A 20,382-nucleotide genomic window follows, 5' to 3' on the forward strand; every position below is an offset into this window, starting at 1 on the left:
ACTCAATAAAAACTAATCTTCATAATGGTTCTCCACATTACTTTATTCCACAATGAATTTTCTTTCTCACCTATCACATCCTACACATTCCACCTACTGGAGGCATATACAACCACTGAAAACAGTAATAATCAAAAGAAATTTACTCACATATGAGAGCCAAGACAATCAACAGAATACCAATGACACTGCCAGTAGTTGCCACAAGGATGGTGTGCATGTCAAGGACAGATTTCTCACTCTGGATCTCATCTGAAATGAGAATGCAAATATGGTGACACTTAACACACTATTTCGTGCACCGACATATTCTTGTGCTAACAGATGAAAAGGCTGAGTGAGTAAATCATAACCAGAGAAAATGTTCTAAAATAGCAAATTAAAGGGAAATAACACAATACTGTTGGCAGATTCGAGTGAGAAACTGCAGAAGCTGGCATCTGAGTTTGGATGAGTGATAAAAGGAGAAAACTGACAGCAAATGCGAATAATAGCAAAGTTACTGTGAAAAAAGCAAGGTTATTAGGTTTAGCAATGCAAAGAGATCTAAATGGAAAAAATTGGAGGAAGTGAAGGGCTTTAATACCTGAGAGTGAATATGGCAACAAAAGGAAGCATGAGAGATGGGGGGGAAAGGTCCTGGGAGCATTGAGAAATGTGTGGAGACAAAGGTAACTAACATGAAGGGCAAAGATGGGTATACTTGAAGTTAAAGTATCCTAATGGTGTCACATGGATGCTAGATATAGGCTAAGGATGAGAATATATGGAAGAAGGTGAATGTTTTGGAAATTAAATGTTTGAAATTATTATTTGGTGCAAGCGGCGTTGTTGAGTAAGAAACGATAGGGTAAGAGAGAGGTTTGGTGTTAAGAAAGGCATGAATGGGAGAGATAAGGAGGGTATGCTGACATGGTTTGGACAATGGAGAGAATGAGCAAGGAGAGTTTGACAAACAGGATATAGGTGTCAAGAGTGAAAGGGACAAGAAGAAGGGTGAGATCAAACTGGAGTTAGAAGGATGGAGTTTATAAGGTTTTGAATGCCCAGGGCATGAACATGTAGGAGGGTATATGGCATAGAACGGACAGTGTGTATTGGAGTGATGTAGTAAACAGGGGGCAACTTGCTGTCAATGGACTGAACCAGAGCATATGAAGCAGATGGGAAAAACCATGGAAATGTCTGGGAGCTTGGTTGTGGTTTCAGTGCATTACCTGTGACAGCTTGACAATGGTTGTGATCAAATGAAGCCATTTCTTTGTCTGTTCCTATCAATAATGTGGGAAATGGCAATCAAAAGAGCAAAATGTTAGTATTAAAATACTGTGTTGGCAGGGCCTACACAATGTCATTAGTAGATGAAAAATGGAACTAAAATGAAACAGCATGAAAACGAAAAGCAATAAACCTGAGAAGGTGACACCTATCTTGAAACAAAAGATATTAAAACATCTGGTTTAGGGAACATCAGGTAAAATGGGTTCCAGACTCTCAATATCTCAGTAAGAATATATGAAGAGAAATTAACAGAATCTGAGATTAGCAGCATGATTGCCATGAGCAATATGAACCATGATATACTTTACCCTTATTTGAGATATCTAAATATTCCTATCAAAATCTAAATCTAAAGTATTCCTATACATAAGAGTACTGAAACCAATCTTGACACAGAATGCTAAAATCTGGGTATCAAAATCTAAACCAAGATCTGAAGGTCAAGCCACAGAGCTGAAAATTCTTAGACTGACAAGAGAAGTCGCAATGTGGGGCTCCATGAAAACTATGATCATCAAATGAGAGCTACATACAGATTTGATGCCAGACTTTAGCCAAATAAAACTTTCCAGCAGTCTTGTTAGAGACTGTTCTATGACTCAAATGTACTACTGAATTGTGTTTCCTGCATGTGATATTTTGGGGTGTTGCGAGGCTATAGCTATGTCATCTGCATATGAGAAAAGGAGAGAATTTAAGAAAGGAAGCAGCATGTAGTTGAGGAAAATGTTGATGAGGGAAGGGGAAAGACCAAATCCCTGGAACATTCGGGAACTGCTTGTTGATGGTGCAGTGCAGCTGTTTTTGACTTCAGCTTAGTGACCGAACAGGATATCCATCTGCCAGTTTTCCTACTGTTGAGCAATACGAATCCAGGGTCTTACTTATCAGCACACAGTGGGAGAGTGTAGAAAGCTTTGCTTAAGTTTATCAAGGAGAGTCTTGTGTGAAAAAGGGTTGTTTCTGAGTGAAACTGGACACTATGTATTGAGAAACTTGGCTGGAGAATGCATGAGATGAACACTGTGTTTGGAGAAACTAAGTTGGATGTCTTCAAGGATTTTGGATGGGCATACTGGGAAGAAATGGGTCTGTGTGATAAGTGGCTGTTTCAAGGTTTCTTGGATTTTAATACAACAATGATTTCCAGATGATGGGTAGCTTGTTATGGGGACATGAGTAACCAAAAATATCGGCGAGAGAATTTACAGCTTTGGTATCCAGCATGATTGACATGGAAGTTTGAGATGTGATCTAGTTTGGTAGCAATGGAGATTTTGGCACTTATCATTACGGAAAAAACTGATTGCGGCATGAACAGAGGTGGAATTTAAAGATCGATTCTTTAGTTTCTAAGCTTTTGATAATTATCCTGTTAATGTGCTTTGTGTGTTTGAGGCTGATTCCACTCAGATTTAATGAGTTGGGAAGGGTTGTTTTACAGGTTGTAAATGTTTAATACGGCTCTGCAGAATTTTCTGCTGTCTGTTTTGCAGTCAAGACTGTTTATAAGATTTTTCCACTTATTTTGTTCACAAGGTCAGTAATGGAGTTTACTGTGCTGATGGACTTCAAAACACCTTGTGTTCAAATACTTATTTTTCTTTGGTCTAAGACTGCTCCTTTTGTATGCAGAGTGAAATATGGGTTGGAAATTCATATGCTACTTTTGGGGATAAATATTTTGGAAGCTACAAGATGAGGGGATAAAGTGAAGACGCACACATGTCCTATTCCCTGAGAATCATTTATATTATAAACTTCCTTACAATAAGAATACAGTAGTAATGACCAACAACCTCTTCTAGAGCAGTGAATGACTTTCATTGCTTTTTAAGTATGTTGTATATGTTATTCTATGAAATTTTTCCAATTGTGAAACAAATTCATCAGAATTCACTGACATATTCAGCTATAAAGGATAGAGAAAAATTAAATCATCCAAATACATATGGAAATAAATACTTTTTATGAGTGTCATGATGGTTTGAAAGGAACTCAAGGGAAAAATACACTTTCCTTCTAAATGTAAAGAAAATGTTTTCTTTTAAATTTTGATCAATAAAAATATGGAGGTACGCATCATTTATACCAATCAAAACAGCTAATGGTGAATAGCTACATTTCAGTATCATAAAACAGTAGATTCCTAACAATATGATACAGTAACAATCAAGTATTTTTAGTTACAGTGTAACTTTTGGAACAAAAATTTCTAAAAAAACGGAAATATGAATTTTTTTCAATTCCTAAATGTCATGTGGAAACCAGAAGTGGTTCAAATGACATTCTTCTTTAACTCCATCTCAACCTAGTCAACATAATCCTTAAACCACCTGATTCATTACTTGATAAGAAAGAAGCAGACATACTAATTACTTACCTTCATATTGATGAGTTAGTTGACACACAGGGGGCATTCTAGGGGTCCAACAGCCAGAGTCTTCACATGTCAGCACAGATGGACCAACTAGCCGATACCCAGGCTCACATGAGTAATATACCTGTTAAAATAATGTCAAAGATAAAAAAATGCATACCTGGTCCTATTCCCTAAACATTCAAATTGGAAAGAAAATACTGAATCTTTCACACATTTTATTCCCTCTCCTAAATCTCAGTGCATTCCTTTGTTAAGGACCCTCAGAGCCTGTTATTGTTCATTACAGTCCAACAAAAGCAATTATAATCTGAGTTTATCATTATGTAAATATATAAACTCATCTCCTACCAAGACGTCTTATGTCTGAACTCAGCATTATAATGCACACAAGTATAGCAAAAATTCACTTTGGAGACTAATATTTTTCCAAACAATAATACCAAGAATCATGTTTATGCTTGTCCAACAATCTCAGATACTGAATCTCATATAATGGTAGCTTCTAAGAGAAATTTGAAAGAAAATGGGAAAATTAAAAAAGAAAGTAATGAGCTTTATATATATATTTACAATCCCAATAAAACCTGTTTCACAATCTATATGGCACCATCTGCACCCTTGTTTCAGCTTACTTTGCCATTTCAGCTTCAAACTTAGATAACATTGTCTCTTTTCACCTAAGTGGGAAAGCCAGTAGCAGAATAGTAAGACTGCTTCCTCTTGCTTATAAAATTCTCTCCTCTATTGAATTATGGGTAATACATTACTATCCCTGGGGATAGGGGAGAAAGAATACTTCCCACGTATTCCCTGCGTGTCGTAGAAGGCGACTAAAAGGGGAGGGAGCGGGGGGCTGGAAATCCTCCCCTCTCGTTTTTTTTTTTTTAATTTTCCAAAAGAAGGAACAGAGAATTGGGCCAGGTGAGGGTATTCCCTCAAGGCCCAGTCCTCTGTTCTTAACGCTACCTCGCTAATGCGGGAAATGGCGAATAGTTTGAAAGAAAGAACATTACTATGGTGAATGGAGCATTGTAACCTCCATTTAAAAAACATAGTTCCTTTATACCTTCTGTTTTTCTTTTCTCATTTGGTTTAAACCATTATTTGCATCAATTTCAAGTACTGAGATCTGACCAAGCTAAATGACTCAACAGACTCCCTTTAAGTTATTCAGACATCAATCAAGTGTTTGATTCTAGCAACAGTCTACCACTTTTTTGTAAGAGTTAGTTAATTATGCAAATGCAGGACCCATTTTATGGGGCTCTTGTAGCTTTAAGGCTGTGCCCCATGCAAGAGAATGGTAAGATATGTTACTTTAAGGCAGGAAAGACTTGTGATGGTGCTGCACTCCTTTCCATCTGCTGACATTGATATAGTCTCTTCTAAGGTGGCTTCTCACTTATAGCATTATCACTTGCAGATGAAGTATGGGAACACCCATGTTTATAACACTCAATTGTATACAATAACCATCAACATTTCTAAACTTTGCAATGGAATTAATTATCGCACATTGCAATTACACTCATGCTCAAGTATCATACTCTGATTATGTTACTGATTTTATCATTGCTCAGATAACTGAGCTTTATCTAACCAAACTATGATGGTATGGGATTCATATTTTGGTAGAGATAGGAATCTCAAAAAACTAAAAGTCCTTTTTGTTTTGGAGTAAGTGGTATCTTCATCAGGTTTTCATGATTATGCACAGTACATAATATTTTGTTTTAACTTTATTTTATTATTTATTTTATATTGCTTTGTCGCTGTCTCCCGCGTTTGCAAGGTAGCGCAAGGAAACAGATGAAAGAAATGGCCCAACCCACCCCCATACACATGTATGTACATACACGTCCACACACGCAAATATACATACCCATACTTCTCAATGTACACATATATATACACACACAGACATATACATATATACACATGAACGCAATTCACACTGTCTGCCTTTATTCATTCCCATCGCCACCTCGCCACACATGGAATAACATCCCCCCCCCTTTCATGTGTGCGAGGTAGCGCTAGGAAAAGACAACAAAGGCCCCATTCGTTCACACTCAGTCTCTAGCTGTCATGCAGTAATGCCCGAAACCACAGCTCCCTTTCCACATCCAGGCCCCACAGAACTTTCCATTGTTTACCCCAGATGCTTCACATGCCCTGATTCAATCCACTGACAGCACATCGACCCCGGTATACCACATCGATCCAATTCACTCTATTCCTTGCCCGCCTTTCACCCTCCTGCATGTTCAGGCTCCGATCACTCAAAATCTTTTTCACTCCATTTTTCCACCTCCAATTTGGTCTCCCACTTCTCCTCGTTCCCTCCACCTCCGACACATATATCCTCTTCGTCAATCTTTCCTCACTCATTCTCTCCATGTGCCCAAACCATTTCAAAACACCCTCTTCTGCTCTCTCAACCACACTCTTTTTATTTGCACACATCTCTCTTACCCTTACATTACTTACTCGATCAAACCACCTCACACCACATATTGTCCTCAAACATCTCATTTCCAGCATATCCACCCTCCTGCGCACAACACTATCCATAGCCCATGTCTCGCAACCATACAACATTGTTGGAACCACTATTCCTTCAAACATACCCATTTTTGCTTTCCGAGATAATGTTCTCGACTTCCACACATTCTTCAAGGCTCCCAGGATTTTCACCCCCTCCCCCACCCTATGATTCACTTCTGCTTCCATGGTTCCATCCGCTGCCAGATCCACTCCCAGATATCTAAAACACTTTACTTCCTCCAGTTTTTCTCCATTCAAACTTACCTCCCAATTGACTTGACCCTCAACCCTACTGAACCTAATAACCTTGCTCTTATTCACATTTACTCTTAACTTTCTTCTTTCACACACTTTACCAAACTCAGTCACCAGCTGCAGTTTCTCACATGAATCAGCCACCAGCGCTGTATCATCAGCGAACAACAACTGACTCACTTCCCAAGTTCTCTCATCCCCAACAGACTGCATACTTGCCCCTCTTTCCAAAACTCTTGCCTTCACCTCCCTAACAACCCCATCCATAAACAAATTACACAACCATGGAGACATCACACACCCCTGCCACAAACCTACATTCACTGAGAACCAATCACTTTCCTCTCTTCCTACACGTACACATGCCTTACATCCTCGATAAAAACCTTTCACTGCTTCTAACAACTTGCCTCCTACACCATATATTCTTAGTACCTTCCACAGAGCATCTCCATCAACTCTATCATATGCCTTCTCCAGATCCATAAATGCTACATACAAATCCATTTGCTTTTCTAAGTATTTCTCACATACATTCTTCAAAGCAAACACCTGATCCACACATCATCTACCACTTCTGAAACCACACTGCTCTTCCCCAATCTGATGCTCTGTACATGCCTTCACCCTCTCAATCAATACCCTCCCATATAATTTACCAGGAATACTCAACAAACTTATACCTCTGTAATTTGAGCACTCACTCTTATCCCCTTTGCCTTTGTACAATGGCACTATGCATGCATTCCGCCAATCCTCAGGCACCTCACCATGAATCATACATACATTAAATAACCTTACCAACCAGTCAACAATACAGTCACCCCCTTTTTTAATAAATTCCACTGCAATACCATCCAAACCTGCTGCCTTGCCGGCTTTCATCTTCCGCAAAGCTTTTACTACGTCTTCTCTGTTTACCAAATCATTCTCTCTAACCCCCTCACTTTGCACACCACCTCGACCAAAACACCCTATATCTGCCACTCTATCATCAAACACATTCAACAAACCTTCAAAATACTCACTCCATCTCCTCACATCACCACTACTTGTTATCACCTCCCCATTAGCCCTCTTCACTGAAGTTCCCATTTGTTCCCTTGTCTTACGCACTTTATTTACCTCCTTCCAGAACATCTTTTTATTCTACCTAAAAATTAATGATACTCTCTCACCCCAACTCTCATTTGCCCTCTTTTTCACCTCTTGCACCTTTCTCTTGACCTCCTGTCTCTTTCTTTTATACATCTCCCACTCATTTGCATTTTTTCCTGCAAAAATTGTCCAAATGCCTCTCTCCTCTCTTTCACTAATAATCTTACTTCTTCATCCCACCACTCACTACCCTTTCTAATCAACCCACCTCCCATGCTTCTCATGCCACAAGCATCTTTTGTGCAAGCCATCACTGCTTCCCTAAATACGTCCCATTCCTCCCTCACTCCCCTTACCTCCATTGTTCTCACCTTTTACCATTCTGTACTCAGTCTCTCCTGGTACTTCCTCACACAAGTCTCCTTCCCAAGCTCACTTACTCTCACTACCCTCTTCACCCTCTTCACCTCTCTTTTAACTTACTATCATAATTTTTCATACCCTAAAAGATCAACACATGCAAATGACTATCTCCTTTTCATTTCAAGAACAGTTGATAAATATTGAGATTCAACTGCTGGAATCCATCTCAGGAAAAATATGTTTCTATAAAGATAGGACAAGTTCAAACAATATATCATTATGACAAAAGATTCCATGTATCCATTTTGCTAAATCTAATGGGAGCTGACTGCTAACTGGTCATTAAACCAGCATCTGTACTGTACAAACCAAATGCATAACAAACTTTTTTTGACTTAATGGCAAAGCATTGCTATCACATGAACCATATTAGGATGACTGAATTCAAGGATAAATTATTGTACTCAAAAAAACCATACCACAATGACTGCAACTCAATATTGAGTTACTCAAAACAACCAGTGTGCAATGACATATGGACATGCCTCTTACCTGAATGCAGATCTTGAGTCACCTCACTAAGTAATTTCCTAATATTTTTAAATAGGTTAAATTAATATATTAATCAAGCTTAATGGACTTAAAAGCTCCCAAGCAATTATCAATATGTGTAAAAATTTGTCTCCAACTGCAGCAATGATGTGTTAAACATTACAGAACTATAAAATATAACATCTGCAAAAGCTCATGAGTGGTAGAACTATAAAAATGGGTCTTTCAAGCCAAATACAGTTAGAACTGCGAGACAAGAAAGGAAAAATTACATAAAAGACTAAAATCCGAGGGTACTTTGTGAATGAGTGTTTTACAATAATTGCATGCTTACATTGGAATTGGATGGCTGCATAAAAACAAAGAGAATTATGAGAAGAAAAATTTGTCACAACAAGATATGAATCCATATTCAAACTCAGGGACAGAAGAGAGATATCCTATATGGTTTTACTGTGATAAAAATCAAGCTAAAGGAAGGTAGGTTGTACAAGGAATTTATACAAAGGCTTATAACACAAAACTATAATCAGTTGCCTTTAAAAATTGGGTTTGTAGTTGTTTTTATATTTGCTACAATATGAAGTATCATAAAAGCATGATGCATGTTAAGTGGCTTTTGCACTTAATTCATACAAGATTTTCTTTTGTTACTTTCTTCACTAGGCTCAAAGGACTGCAGCCAATCTCTGAATCCAGATGTATATCATACCTAGCGGTGTCTGGATGTAAGCATGAACTCATCACCCATGGCCATATGATCATCCTGCCTCACCTCTTTGACTGGCACCTAATAACTACAGTGGTGTCCTACTCAAGTCTCCTTACTGTTAAACTTCCCTCAGGTTTTACCTCCCAGTGAAAGATGCCCTTAAAACTGTTGACTAGTTTTCATTCCCTAGAGTGCTACCTGCAAGTGTAAAGCCATTTACATTTCTGGGAGTTACATGGGAACACAACGTATGTTGGTATACAAATGGGAAGCATAAAAACCTGGCACTGTAATAGCAAAAGTGGGCTTATTTCTGGTGTAGCTCAGTGTTTATGTAAGTATGGGTCACTGCCTTGTTAATTTAGCTCAGAGTAGGTTCCAGCTAGGAAGTAGGCCCAAGCTGCGGGTTCGGGTAGTAAGACCCTATCATCTTCACCCGCATCATATAATTCCCTAGAGTTTCAAACTCACCATACTTATGTCAGGTTGCATGTGTGTATAGTGCCATAGTTTGTGTTAAATGCATATTCTCCCTTCTATGAATGTATTATCTAAGTGTTGTAATTATATCCTTCACTTCTGTGAATGTATTATCTAAGTGTTGTAATTATATCCTTCACTCTGTGAATGTATCATCTAAGCATTGTAATTATGTCCTATCTTTATAACTGTGAGATTTTCTGCTCCCTATCCCATCAACCCTCTGCATCCAGTCTATATATCATAGTACTTTGCCAATGATATTTTGCTATAATCAATCCATCAAAAGAAAAGAAAGACTTGTCTGGGAACTAATTTTCCAATCACAATTCAGAATGTTCCTGTTTTTAGTGACTGACAAAGTATAATAAAATGAACAAATAAAGAGTTACATGGGAGTAATTTAGGGAGAATAAAAAGATGTTTTGGAAGGAGGTAAATAAAGTGTGTAAGACAAGGGAACAAATGGGAACATCAGTGAAGGGGGTTAATGGGGAGGTGATAACAAGTAGTGGTGATGTGAGAAGGAGATGGAGTGAGTATTTTGAAGGTTTGTTGAATGTGTTTGATAATAGAGTGGCAGATATAGGGTGTTTTGGTCGAGGTGGTGTGCAAAGTGAGAGGGTTAGGGAGAATGATTTGGTAAACAGAGAAGAGGTGGTAAAAGCTTTGCGGAAGATGAAGCTGGCAAAGGCAGCGGGTTGGGATGGTATTGCAGTGGAATTTATTAAAAAAGGGGGCGACTGTATTGTTGACTGGTTGGTAAGGATATTCAATGTATGTATAACTCATGGTAAGGTGCCTCAGGATTGGCGGAATGCATGCATGGTGCCATTGTACAAAAGTAAAGGGGTTAAAGGTGAGTGCTCAAATTACAGAGGTATAAGTTTGTTGAGTATTCCTGGGAAATTACATGGGAGGGTATTCATTGAAAGGGTGAAAGCATGTACAGAGCATCAAATTGGGGAGGAGCAGTAGGGTTTCAGAAGTGGTGGAGGATGTGTGGATCAGGTGTTTGCTTTGAAGAATGTATGTGAGAAATACTTAGAAAAGCAATAGGATTTGTATGTAGCATTTATGGATCTGGAGAAGGCATATAATAGAGATGAGTGAGATGCTCTGTGGAAGGTATTACGAATATATGGTGTGTGAGGCAAGTTATTAGAAGCAGTGAAACATTTTCATTGAGGATGTATGGCATGTGTACAAGTAGGAAGAGAGGAAAGTGATTGGTTCTCAGTGAATGTCGGTTTGCGGCAGAGGTGCGTGATGTCTCCATGGCTGTTTAATTTGTTTATGGATGGGGTTGTTAGGGAGGTGAATGCAAGAGTTTTGGAAAGAGGGGCAAGTATGCAGTCTGTTGTGGATGAGAGGGCTTGGGAAGTGAGTCAGTTGTTGTTCGCTGATGATACAGCACTGGTGGCTGTTTCGGGTGAGACTCTGCAGAAGTTGGTGACTGAGTTTGGTAAAGTGTGTGAAAGAAGAAAGCTGAGAGTAAGGTTATTAGGTACAGCAGGGTTGAGGGACAAGTCAATTGGGAGGTAAGTTTGAATGGAGAAAAACTGGAGGAAGTGAAGTGTTTTAGATATCTGGGAGTGGATTTGGCAGTGGATGGAACCATGGAAGCGGAAGTGAGTCACAGGGTGGGGGAGGGGGCAAAAGTACTGGGAGTGTTGAAAAATGTGTGGAAGGCGAGAATATTATCTCGGAAAGCAAAAATGGGTATGTTTGAAGGAATAGTGGTACCAACAATGTTATATGGTTGCGAGGCGTGGGCTACAGATACAGTTGTGCGGAGGAGGGTGGATGTGTTGGAAATGAGATGTCTGAGGACAATATGTGGTGTGAGGTGGTTTGATCGAGTAAGTAATGAAAGGGTTAGAGAGATGTGTGGTAATAAAAGAGTGTGGTTGAGAGAGCAGAAGAGGGTGTTTTGAAATGGTTTGGTCACATGGAGAGAATGAATGAGGAAAGATTGACAAAGAGGATATGTATACGTCAGAGGTGGAGGGAACGAGGAGAAGTGGGAGACCAAATGATATATATATCATTGCTGTTACTCTCTGCCTCTTAATGGTTAACCATGATTGAAAATCATCTTTGGCAAGGTAGTATTATTGTCTGTTGACAAATGGATGAACACTCTTGTTGAAGAACATTTCACAATAAAGGAGTCATCAGTTCCCTGCTGCTGGAAGCATAACAGCCTTGGAAATGCAGGAGTTCATAGAAAAAGTGTCCTAGAGCAACACCAGGACCCCCTTTTAAGAAAGGGGTCCTGATGTAAGAATAAATGAATAATGTTCAAGTAAAAGTATGATGTAGAGTAAATATTTTCCCAGTGCTGAAGTGGGATTCCACAAGTTGTTTCAAAACACTACATGCCAACCTTTTTCTAACTGCCAGTCAATATATGCGAAGATGTCAAGGGCACATGTGAAAGATCTGTGTCCTCATGTTATATAACAAATTTTCAAGCTGAGTCACTCTTACAAGGTGACATATATCACTGATAAAAGCCATTACTAATCATATTTGTACATGACAAAAATACTTACAAAAATAATAAAGAATGCAAAGGAACTCAAACACCAAGAGACCAATAGGTCCTTTACTTCAAGACTGTTTGTAATAGTTTTGTTTTAGATTTGTAATAGATTTCAGAAGCTCAAACACAAGTCTTGTGTGAGTAAAAAGGTGTACATATGATTCAAAGATAAAACCTTCAAGCTGTTCCTGTGACTAGGAGGTGCAAACAATGTTAGTTGTGGATTTTAAGTAAAATATCTATTATTGATACAGTGGTTAAATTGATGAGAACTACTATTGACGTTTGTGTAAATAAATTAAACATTTCCTTTTTCCATAGCCAGAGGTTGAACCATTATGTGACATTCATTTTTTCATTTCATTTCAAGCTAGAAGTTTCAGTTTTCTAAATTGTTTCTTACATTTTTCACATGTATATATATGTATGTGTGTGTGTGTGTATGTGTGTGTGTGTGTGTGTGTGTATGTGTGTGTATGTGTATATATATATATATGTATATTATCCCTGGGGATAGGGGTGAAAGAATACTTCCCACGCATTCCTCGCGTGTCGTAGAAAGCGACTAGAGGGGATGGGAGCGGGGGGCCAGAAATCCTCCCCTCCTTGTATTTTTTTTAACTTTCTAAAATGGGAAACAGAAGAAGGAGTCACGCGGGGAGTGCTCATCCTCCTCGAAGGCTCAGATTGGGGTGCCTAAATGTGTGTGGATGTAACCAAGATGTGAAAAAAGGAGAGATAGGTAGTATGTTTGAGGAAAGGAACCTGGATGTTTTGGCTCTGAGTGAAACGAAGCTCAAGGGTAAAGGGGAAGAGTGGTTTGGGAATGTCTTGGGAGTAAAGTCAGGGGTTAGTGAGAGGACAAGAGCAAGGGAAGGAGTAGCAGTACTCCTGAAACAGGAGTTGTGGAAGTATGTGATAGAATGTAAGAAAGTAAATTCTCGATTAATATGGGTAAAACTGAAAGTTGATGGAGAGAGATGGGTGATTATTGGTGCATATGCACCTGGGCATGAGAAGAAAGATCATGAGAGGCAAGTGTTTTGGGAGCAGCTGAATGAGTGTGTTAGTGGTTTTGATGCACGAGACCGGGTTATAGTGTTGGGTGATTTGAATGCAAAGGTGAGTAATGTGGCAGTTGAGGGAATAATTGGTATACATGGGGTGTTCAGTGTTGTAAATGGAAATGGTGAAGAGCTTGTAGATTTATGTGCTGAAAAAGGACTGATGATTGGGAATACCTGGTTTAAAAAGCGAGATATACATAAGTATACTTATGTAAGTAGGAGAGATGGCCAGAGAGCGTTATTGGATTACGTGTTAATTGACAGGCGCGCGAAAGAGAGACTTTTGGATGTTAATGTGCTGAGAGGTGCAACTGGAGGGATGTCTGATCACTATCTTGTGGAGGCTCAGGTGAAGATTTGTATGGGTTTCCAGAAAAGAAGAGTGAATGTTGGGGTGAAGAGGGTGGTGAGAGTAAGTGAGCTTGGGAAGGAGACTTGTGTGAGGAAGTACCAGGAGAGACTGAGTACAGAATGGAAAAAGGTGAGAACAATGGAAGTAAGGGGAGTGGGGGAGGAATGGGATGTATTTAGGGAATCAGTGATGGATTGCACAAAACATGCTTGTGGCATGAGAAGAGTGGGAGGTGGGTTGATTAGAAAGGGTAGTGAGTGGTGGGATGAAGAAGTAAGAGTATTAGTGAAAGAGAAGAGAGAGGCATTTGGACGATTTTTGCAGGGAAAAAATGAAATTGAGTGGGAGACGTATAAAAGAAAGAGACAGGAGGTCAAGAGAAAGGTGCAAGAGGTGAAAAAAAGGGCAAATGAGAGTTGGGGTGAGAGAGTATCATTAAATTTTAGGGAGAATAAAAAGATGTTCTGGAAGGAGGTAAATAAAGTGCGTAAGACAAGGGAGCAAATGGGAACTTCAGTGAAGGGCGCAAATGGGGAGGTGATAACAAGTAGTGGTGATGTGAGAAGGAGATGGAGTGAGTATTTTGAAGGTTTGTTGAATGTGTTTGATGATAGAGTGGCAGATATAGGGTGTTTTGGTCGAGGTGGTGTGCAAAGTGCGAGGGTTAGGGAAAATGATTTGGTAAACAGAGAAGAGGTAGTAAAAGCTTTGCGGAAGATGAAAGCCGGCAAGGCAGCAGGTTTGGATGGTATTGCAGTGGAAGTTATTAAAAAAGGGGGTGACTGTATTGTTGACTGGTTGGTAAGGTTATTTAATGTATGTATGACTCATGGTGAGGTGCCTGAGGATTGGCGGAATGCGTGCATAGTGCCATTGTACAAAGGCAAAGGGGATAAGAGTGAGTGCTCAAATTACAGAGGTATGTAGCATTTATGGATCTGGAGAAGGCATATGATAGAGTTGATAGAGATGCTCTGTGGAAGGTATTAAGAATATATGGTGTGGGAGGCAAGTTGTTAGAAGCAGTGAAAAGTTTTTATCGAGGATGTAAGGCATGTGTACGTGTAGGAAGAGAGGAAAGTGATTGGTTCTCAGTGAATGTAGGTTTGCGGCAGGGGTGTGTGATGTCTCCATGGTTGTTTAATTTGTTTATGGATGGGGTTGTTAGGGAGGTGAATGCAAGAGTTTTGGAAAGAGGGGCAAGTATGAAGTCTGTTGGGGATGAGAGAGCTTGGGAAGTGAGTCAGTTGTTGTTCGCTGATGATACAGCGCTGGTGGCTGATTCATGTGAGAAACTGCAGAAGCTGGTGACTGAGTTTGGTAAAGTGTGTGAAAGAAGAAAGTTAAGAGTAAATGTGAATAAGAGCAAGGTTATTAGGTACAGTAGGGTTGAGGGTCAATTCAATTGGGAGGTGAGTTTGAATGGAGAAAAACTGGAGGAAGTGAAGTGTTTTAGATATCTGGGAGTGGATCTGGCAGCGGATGGAACCATGGAAGCGGAAGTGGATCATAGGGTGGGGGAGGGGGTGAAAATTCTGGGAGCCTTGAAGAATGTGTGGAAGTCGAGAACATTATCTCGGAAAGCAAAAATGGGTATGTTTGAAGGAATAGTGGTTCCAACAATGTTGTATGGTTGCGAGGCGTGGACTATGGATAGAGTTGTGCGCAGGAGGATGGATGTGCTGGAAATGAGATGTTTGAGGACAATGTGTGGTGTGAGGTGGTTTGATCGAGTAAGTAACGTAAGGGTGAGAGAGATGTGTGGAAATAAAAAGAGCGTGGTTGAGAGAGCAGAAGAGGGTGTTTTGAAATGGTTTGGTCACATGGAGAGAATGAGTGAGGAAAGATTGACCAAGAGGATATATGTGTCGGAGGTGGAGGGAACGAGGAGAAGAGGGAGACCAAATTGGAGGTGGAAAGATGGAGTGAAAAAGATTTTGTGTGATCGGGGCCTGAACATGCAGGAGGGTGAAAGGAGGGCAAAGAATAGAGTGAATTGGAGCGATGTGGTATACCGGGGTTGACGTGCTGTCAGTGCATTGAATCAAGGCATGTGTATGGGGGTGGGTTGGGCCATTTCTTTCGTCTGTTTCCTTGCGCTACCTCGCAAACGCGGGAGACAGCGACAAAGCAAAAAAAAAAAAAAAAAGTTTGAGTATTCCTGGCAAATTATATGGGAGGGTATTGATTGAGAGGGTGAAGGTATGTACAGAGCATCAGATTGGGGAAGAGCAGTGTGGTTTCAGAAGTGGTAGAGGATGTGTGGATCAGGTGTTTGCTTTGAAGAATGTATGTGAGAAATACTTAGAAAAGCAAATGGATTTGTATGTAGCATTTATGGATCTGGAGAAGGCATATGATAGAGTTGATAGAGATGCTCTGTGGAAGGTATTAAGAATATATGGTGTGGGAGGCAAGTTGTTAGAAGCAGTGAAAAGTTTTTATCGAGGATGTAAGGCATGTGTACGTGTAGGAAGAGAGGAAAGTGATTGGTTCTCAGTGAATGTAGGTTTGCTGGCAGGGGTGTGTGATGTCTCCATGGTTGTTTAATTTGTTTATGGATGGGGTTGTTAGGGAGGTGAATGCAAGAGTTTTGGAAAGAGGGGCAAGTATGAAGTCTGTTGGGGATGAGAGAGCTTGGGAAGTGAGTCAGTTGTTGTTCGCTGATGATACAGCGCTGGTGGCTGATTCATGTGAGAAACTGCAGAAGCTGGTGACTGAGTTTGGTAAAGTGTGTGAAAGAAGAAAGTTAAGAGTAAATGTGAATAAGAGCAAGGTTATTAGGTACAGTAGGGTTGAGGGTCAATTCAATTGGGAGGTGAGTTTGAATGGAGAAAAACTGGAGGAAGTGAAGTGTTTTAGATATCTGGGAGTGGATCTGGCAGCGGATGGAACCATGGAAGCGGAAGTGGATCATAGGGTGGGGGAAGGGGCGAAAATTCTGGGGCCTTGAAGAATGTGTGGAAGTCGAGAACATTATCTCGGAAAGCAAAAATGGGTATGTTTGAAGGAATAGTGGTTCCAACAATGTTGTATGGTTGCGAGGCGTGGACTATGGATAGAGTTGTGCGCAGGAGGATGGATGTGCTGGAAATGAGATGTTTGAGGACAATGTGTGGTGTGAGGTGGTTTGATCGAGTAAGTAACGTAAGGGTAAGAGAGATGTGTGGAAATAAAAAGAGCGTGGTTGAGAGAGCAGAAGAGGGTGTTTTGAAATGGTTTGGTCACATGGAGAGAATGAGTGAGGAAAGATTGACCAAGAGGATATATGTGTCGGAGGTGGAGGGAACGAGGAGAAGAGGGAGACCAAATTGGAGGTGGAAAGATGGAGTGAAAAAGATTTTGTGTGATCGGGGCCTGAGCATGCAGGAGGGTGAAAGGAGGGCAAGGAATAGAGTGAATTGGAGCGATGTGGTATACCGGGGTTGACGTGCTGTCAGTGATTGAATCAAGGCATGTGAAGTTCATTTCTTCGTCTGTTTCTTGGCACTCGAAAGCGGGGAAGCGCAAAGAAAAAAAAATAGTGTTGAGTATTCTGCAAATACATGAGTATGATAGGGGTGAGGTTGGACAACTTTGGGGGCGTTGTTTCATAGGCTATCGCAACGCGTGAGACAGGTGACTAGCAAAAATAAAAAAAACAGAAAAAAATAATTTTATTAATTTCATATCTGAAACCCTTGTTAAGATATAGAGAAGGGGAAAAAGTACTTTATTTGTAGAGGTAAAGCAGTGAACAAGTTTGTATCCATTAAAACAAATCTCACTTGGTATTCCTTAAAATACTCATAGAGTACCTCATACACCTGGTAGAGGTGTGTAAACGCTATAGAGCATTTTCTTAGATGATGTTTCACTAGGTTGTGTTGTATACAATTCTATTTACAAAATTATGTTCAAATTAATCATAAGAACAAACTGAAAAAGAAAAAAAAATTTCGTTTTTGAAAATCTGTCTTTACTGTAAATGGAAAATTATAGAAATTGACTCATCAAAGGGTTAAGCAGTGAAGAAATTTGTGAAATTATACCCTTTAACCCAGTGTCACTTTTCATATATGATTGTCAACTATGACCTTTAATTTCAATCCATATACAGTGAACCTTTCAGCAGATGTGTTGCAACTGCACAGTGTGACTATAGATGAGTGGCTGACATTAGCCTGTTGTTCTGACATCAGTGCCAATGTACTAATATGACAGACATCAAAAACACAGTAGAGGCCTTACGTGATGAGGGCATTATTCCCACTGGCACCATGTCTATTATATGCAGACTCACAATGTAGCTTCAGAAATTTCACAAACTGAAATGGAAGAACTTAAATGACAAGCATAACAAATTATGAATACTAGTATTTAGAGGTGAAAACGGCACCACAAGTTATGGGATTCAGAATGAAATAAAGGAAAAGGAAGTGGAAGGAGAAGCTGAGGGAAAGGAAAAAGAAGTCAAAAAAGCAAGAGGCTAATGTAGAGCAAAAGAACAAGAGAAATTAGCTTTTGAGAAGCAAACGAAGTTTTATGACAGGGTTACACAGAATTTAGTGTCTGAGATATTAGGCCTTTTTTATGTATATTTTGGTTGCTGATTCTAAGTATGCTATCAGTTTTTTCTATCAGCTCTGGTTATCGAGATATGATGCACTCCTACTTGCTATGTATATGACCAATCAGGCACAAGGACTGAAAACTACATATCATTATTGTTGCATTTTTGAACAAATAAGTGGCTTCATAAAGTAGAATTTGTATATTTATGACTATCCCTGGGGATAGGGGAGAAAAAATACATCCCATGCATTCCCCGCGTGTGGTAGAAGGCGACTAAAGGGGATGGGAGAGGGGGGGGACTAGAAACCCTCCCCTCCTTGTATTTTAACTTTCTAAAAGGGGAAACAGAAGAAGTCATGCTGGGAGTGCTCATCCTCCTCGAAGGCTCAGATTGGGGTGTCTAAATGTGTGTGGATGTAACCAAGATGAGAAAAAAGAGAGATAGGTAGTATGTTTGTGGAAAGAAACCTGGATGTTCTGGCTCTGAGTGAAATGAAGCTCAAGGGTAAAGGGGAAGTGTGGTTTGGGAATGCCTTGGGAGTAAAGTCAAGGGTTGGTGAGAGGACAAGAGCAAAGGAAAGGAGTAGCATTACTCCTAAAGCAGTTGTTGTGGGAGTATGTGATAAAGTGTAAGGAAGTAAACTCTAGATTGATATGGGTAAACTGAAAGTGGATGGAGAGAGATGGATGATTATCGGTGCATATGCACCTGGTCATGATAAAAAAAAATCATAAGAGGCAAGGGTTTTGGGAGAAGCTGAGTGAGTGGTGTTAGCAGCTTTGGTGCTTGAGATCAGGATATAGTGATGGGTGATTTGAATGCAAAGGTGAGTAATGTAGCAGTTGAGAGTATAATTGGTGTAAATGGGGTGTTCAGTGTTGTAAATGGAAATGGTGAAGAGCTTGTAGACTTGTGTGCTGAAAAGGTCTGGTGATTGGGAATACTGGTTTAAAAAGAGAGATATACATAAGTATACAAATGTAAGTAGGAGAGATGGCAAGAGAGTGTTTATTGGATTACGTGTTAATTGATAGGCGCACGAAAGAGAGAATTTTGGATGTTAATGTGCTGAGGGCAACTGGGGGGATATCTGACCATTATCTTGTGGAGGCGAAGGCAAAGATATGTAGAGGTTTTTCAGAAAAGAAGAATGTTGGGGTGAAGAGAGTGGTGAAGTAAGTGAGCTTGGAAAGGAGACTTGTGTGAGGAAGTACCAGGAGAGATTGAGTGCAGGATGGAAAAAGATGAGAGTGTATGATGTAAGGGGAGTGGGGGAGGAATGGGATGTATTTTAGGGAAGCAATGATGACTTGTGCAGAAGATGCTTGTGGCATGAGAAAGGTGGGAGGTGGGCAGATTAAAAAGGTAGTGAGCGGTGGGATGAGGAAGATTGTTAGTTAAAGAGAAGAGAGAAGCATTTGGATGAGTTTTGCAGGGAAATAGTGCAAATGACTGGGAGATATTATAAAAGAAAGAGGCAAGAGGTCAAGAGAAAGGAGCAAGAGGTGAAAAAGAGGGCTAATGAGAGTTGGGGTGAGAGAGTATCATTAAATTTTAGGGGAAAATAAAAAGATGATTTGGAAGGAGGTATATATAGTGCGTAACACAAGAGAACAAATGGGAACATCCGTGAAGGGGACAAATGGGGAGGTAATAACAAGTTGTAGTGAAGTGAGAGAGAGAGATGGAGTGAGTATTTTGAAGGTTTGTTGAATGTGTGTGATGATACAGTGGTGGTTATAGGATGTTTTGGTCGAGGTGGTATGCGAAGTGAGAGGGTCAAGAAGAATGATTTGGTAACAGAGAAGAGGTAGTGAAAGCTTTCTGGAAGATGAAATCCGGCAAGGCAGTGGGTTTGGATGGTACTTTGGTGGAATCTATTAAAAAAAGGGGGTGACCGTGTTGTTGACTGGTTGGTGAGGATATTCACTGTATGTATGGTTCATGGTGAAGTGCCTGAGGATTATTGGAATGCATGTATAGTGCCACTGTACAAAGGCAAAGGGGATAAAGGCGAGTGTTTATGGATCTGGAGAAGGCATATGATAGAGTTGATAGAGATGCTCTGTGGAAGGTATTAAGAATATATGGTGTGGGAGGCAAGTTGTTAGAAGCAGTGAAAAGTTTTTATCGAGGATGTAAGGCATGTGTACGTGTAAGAAGAGAGGAAAGTGATTGGTTCTCAGTGA

The 20,382-nt window shown here is 40.0% G+C and overlaps 1 protein-coding gene across 4 annotated transcripts in view; it reads right to left on the bottom strand.

Annotated features, from left to right (window-relative positions):
- Positions 1-20,382, bottom strand: part of LOC139759046 (sushi domain-containing protein 4-like) — a 130,366-nt gene that overhangs the window by 53,475 nt on the left and 56,509 nt on the right. For all 4 annotated transcript variants that reach the window (XM_071680966.1, XM_071680982.1, XM_071680974.1 and 1 more), the window contains 2 exons: positions 3,665-3,785; positions 151-252 (listed from right to left, as the gene is read on the bottom strand). In XM_071680966.1, coding sequence (XP_071537067.1) covers positions 151-252; positions 3,665-3,785 — 223 coding nt within the window. The remainder of the gene's footprint in view (positions 1-150; positions 253-3,664; positions 3,786-20,382) is intronic.

The sequence above is a fragment of the Panulirus ornatus genome, chromosome 2, assembly GCF_036320965.1.
Source record: "Panulirus ornatus isolate Po-2019 chromosome 2, ASM3632096v1, whole genome shotgun sequence".
In the NCBI taxonomy this organism is placed as follows: Eukaryota; Metazoa; Arthropoda; class Malacostraca; order Decapoda; family Palinuridae; genus Panulirus; species Panulirus ornatus.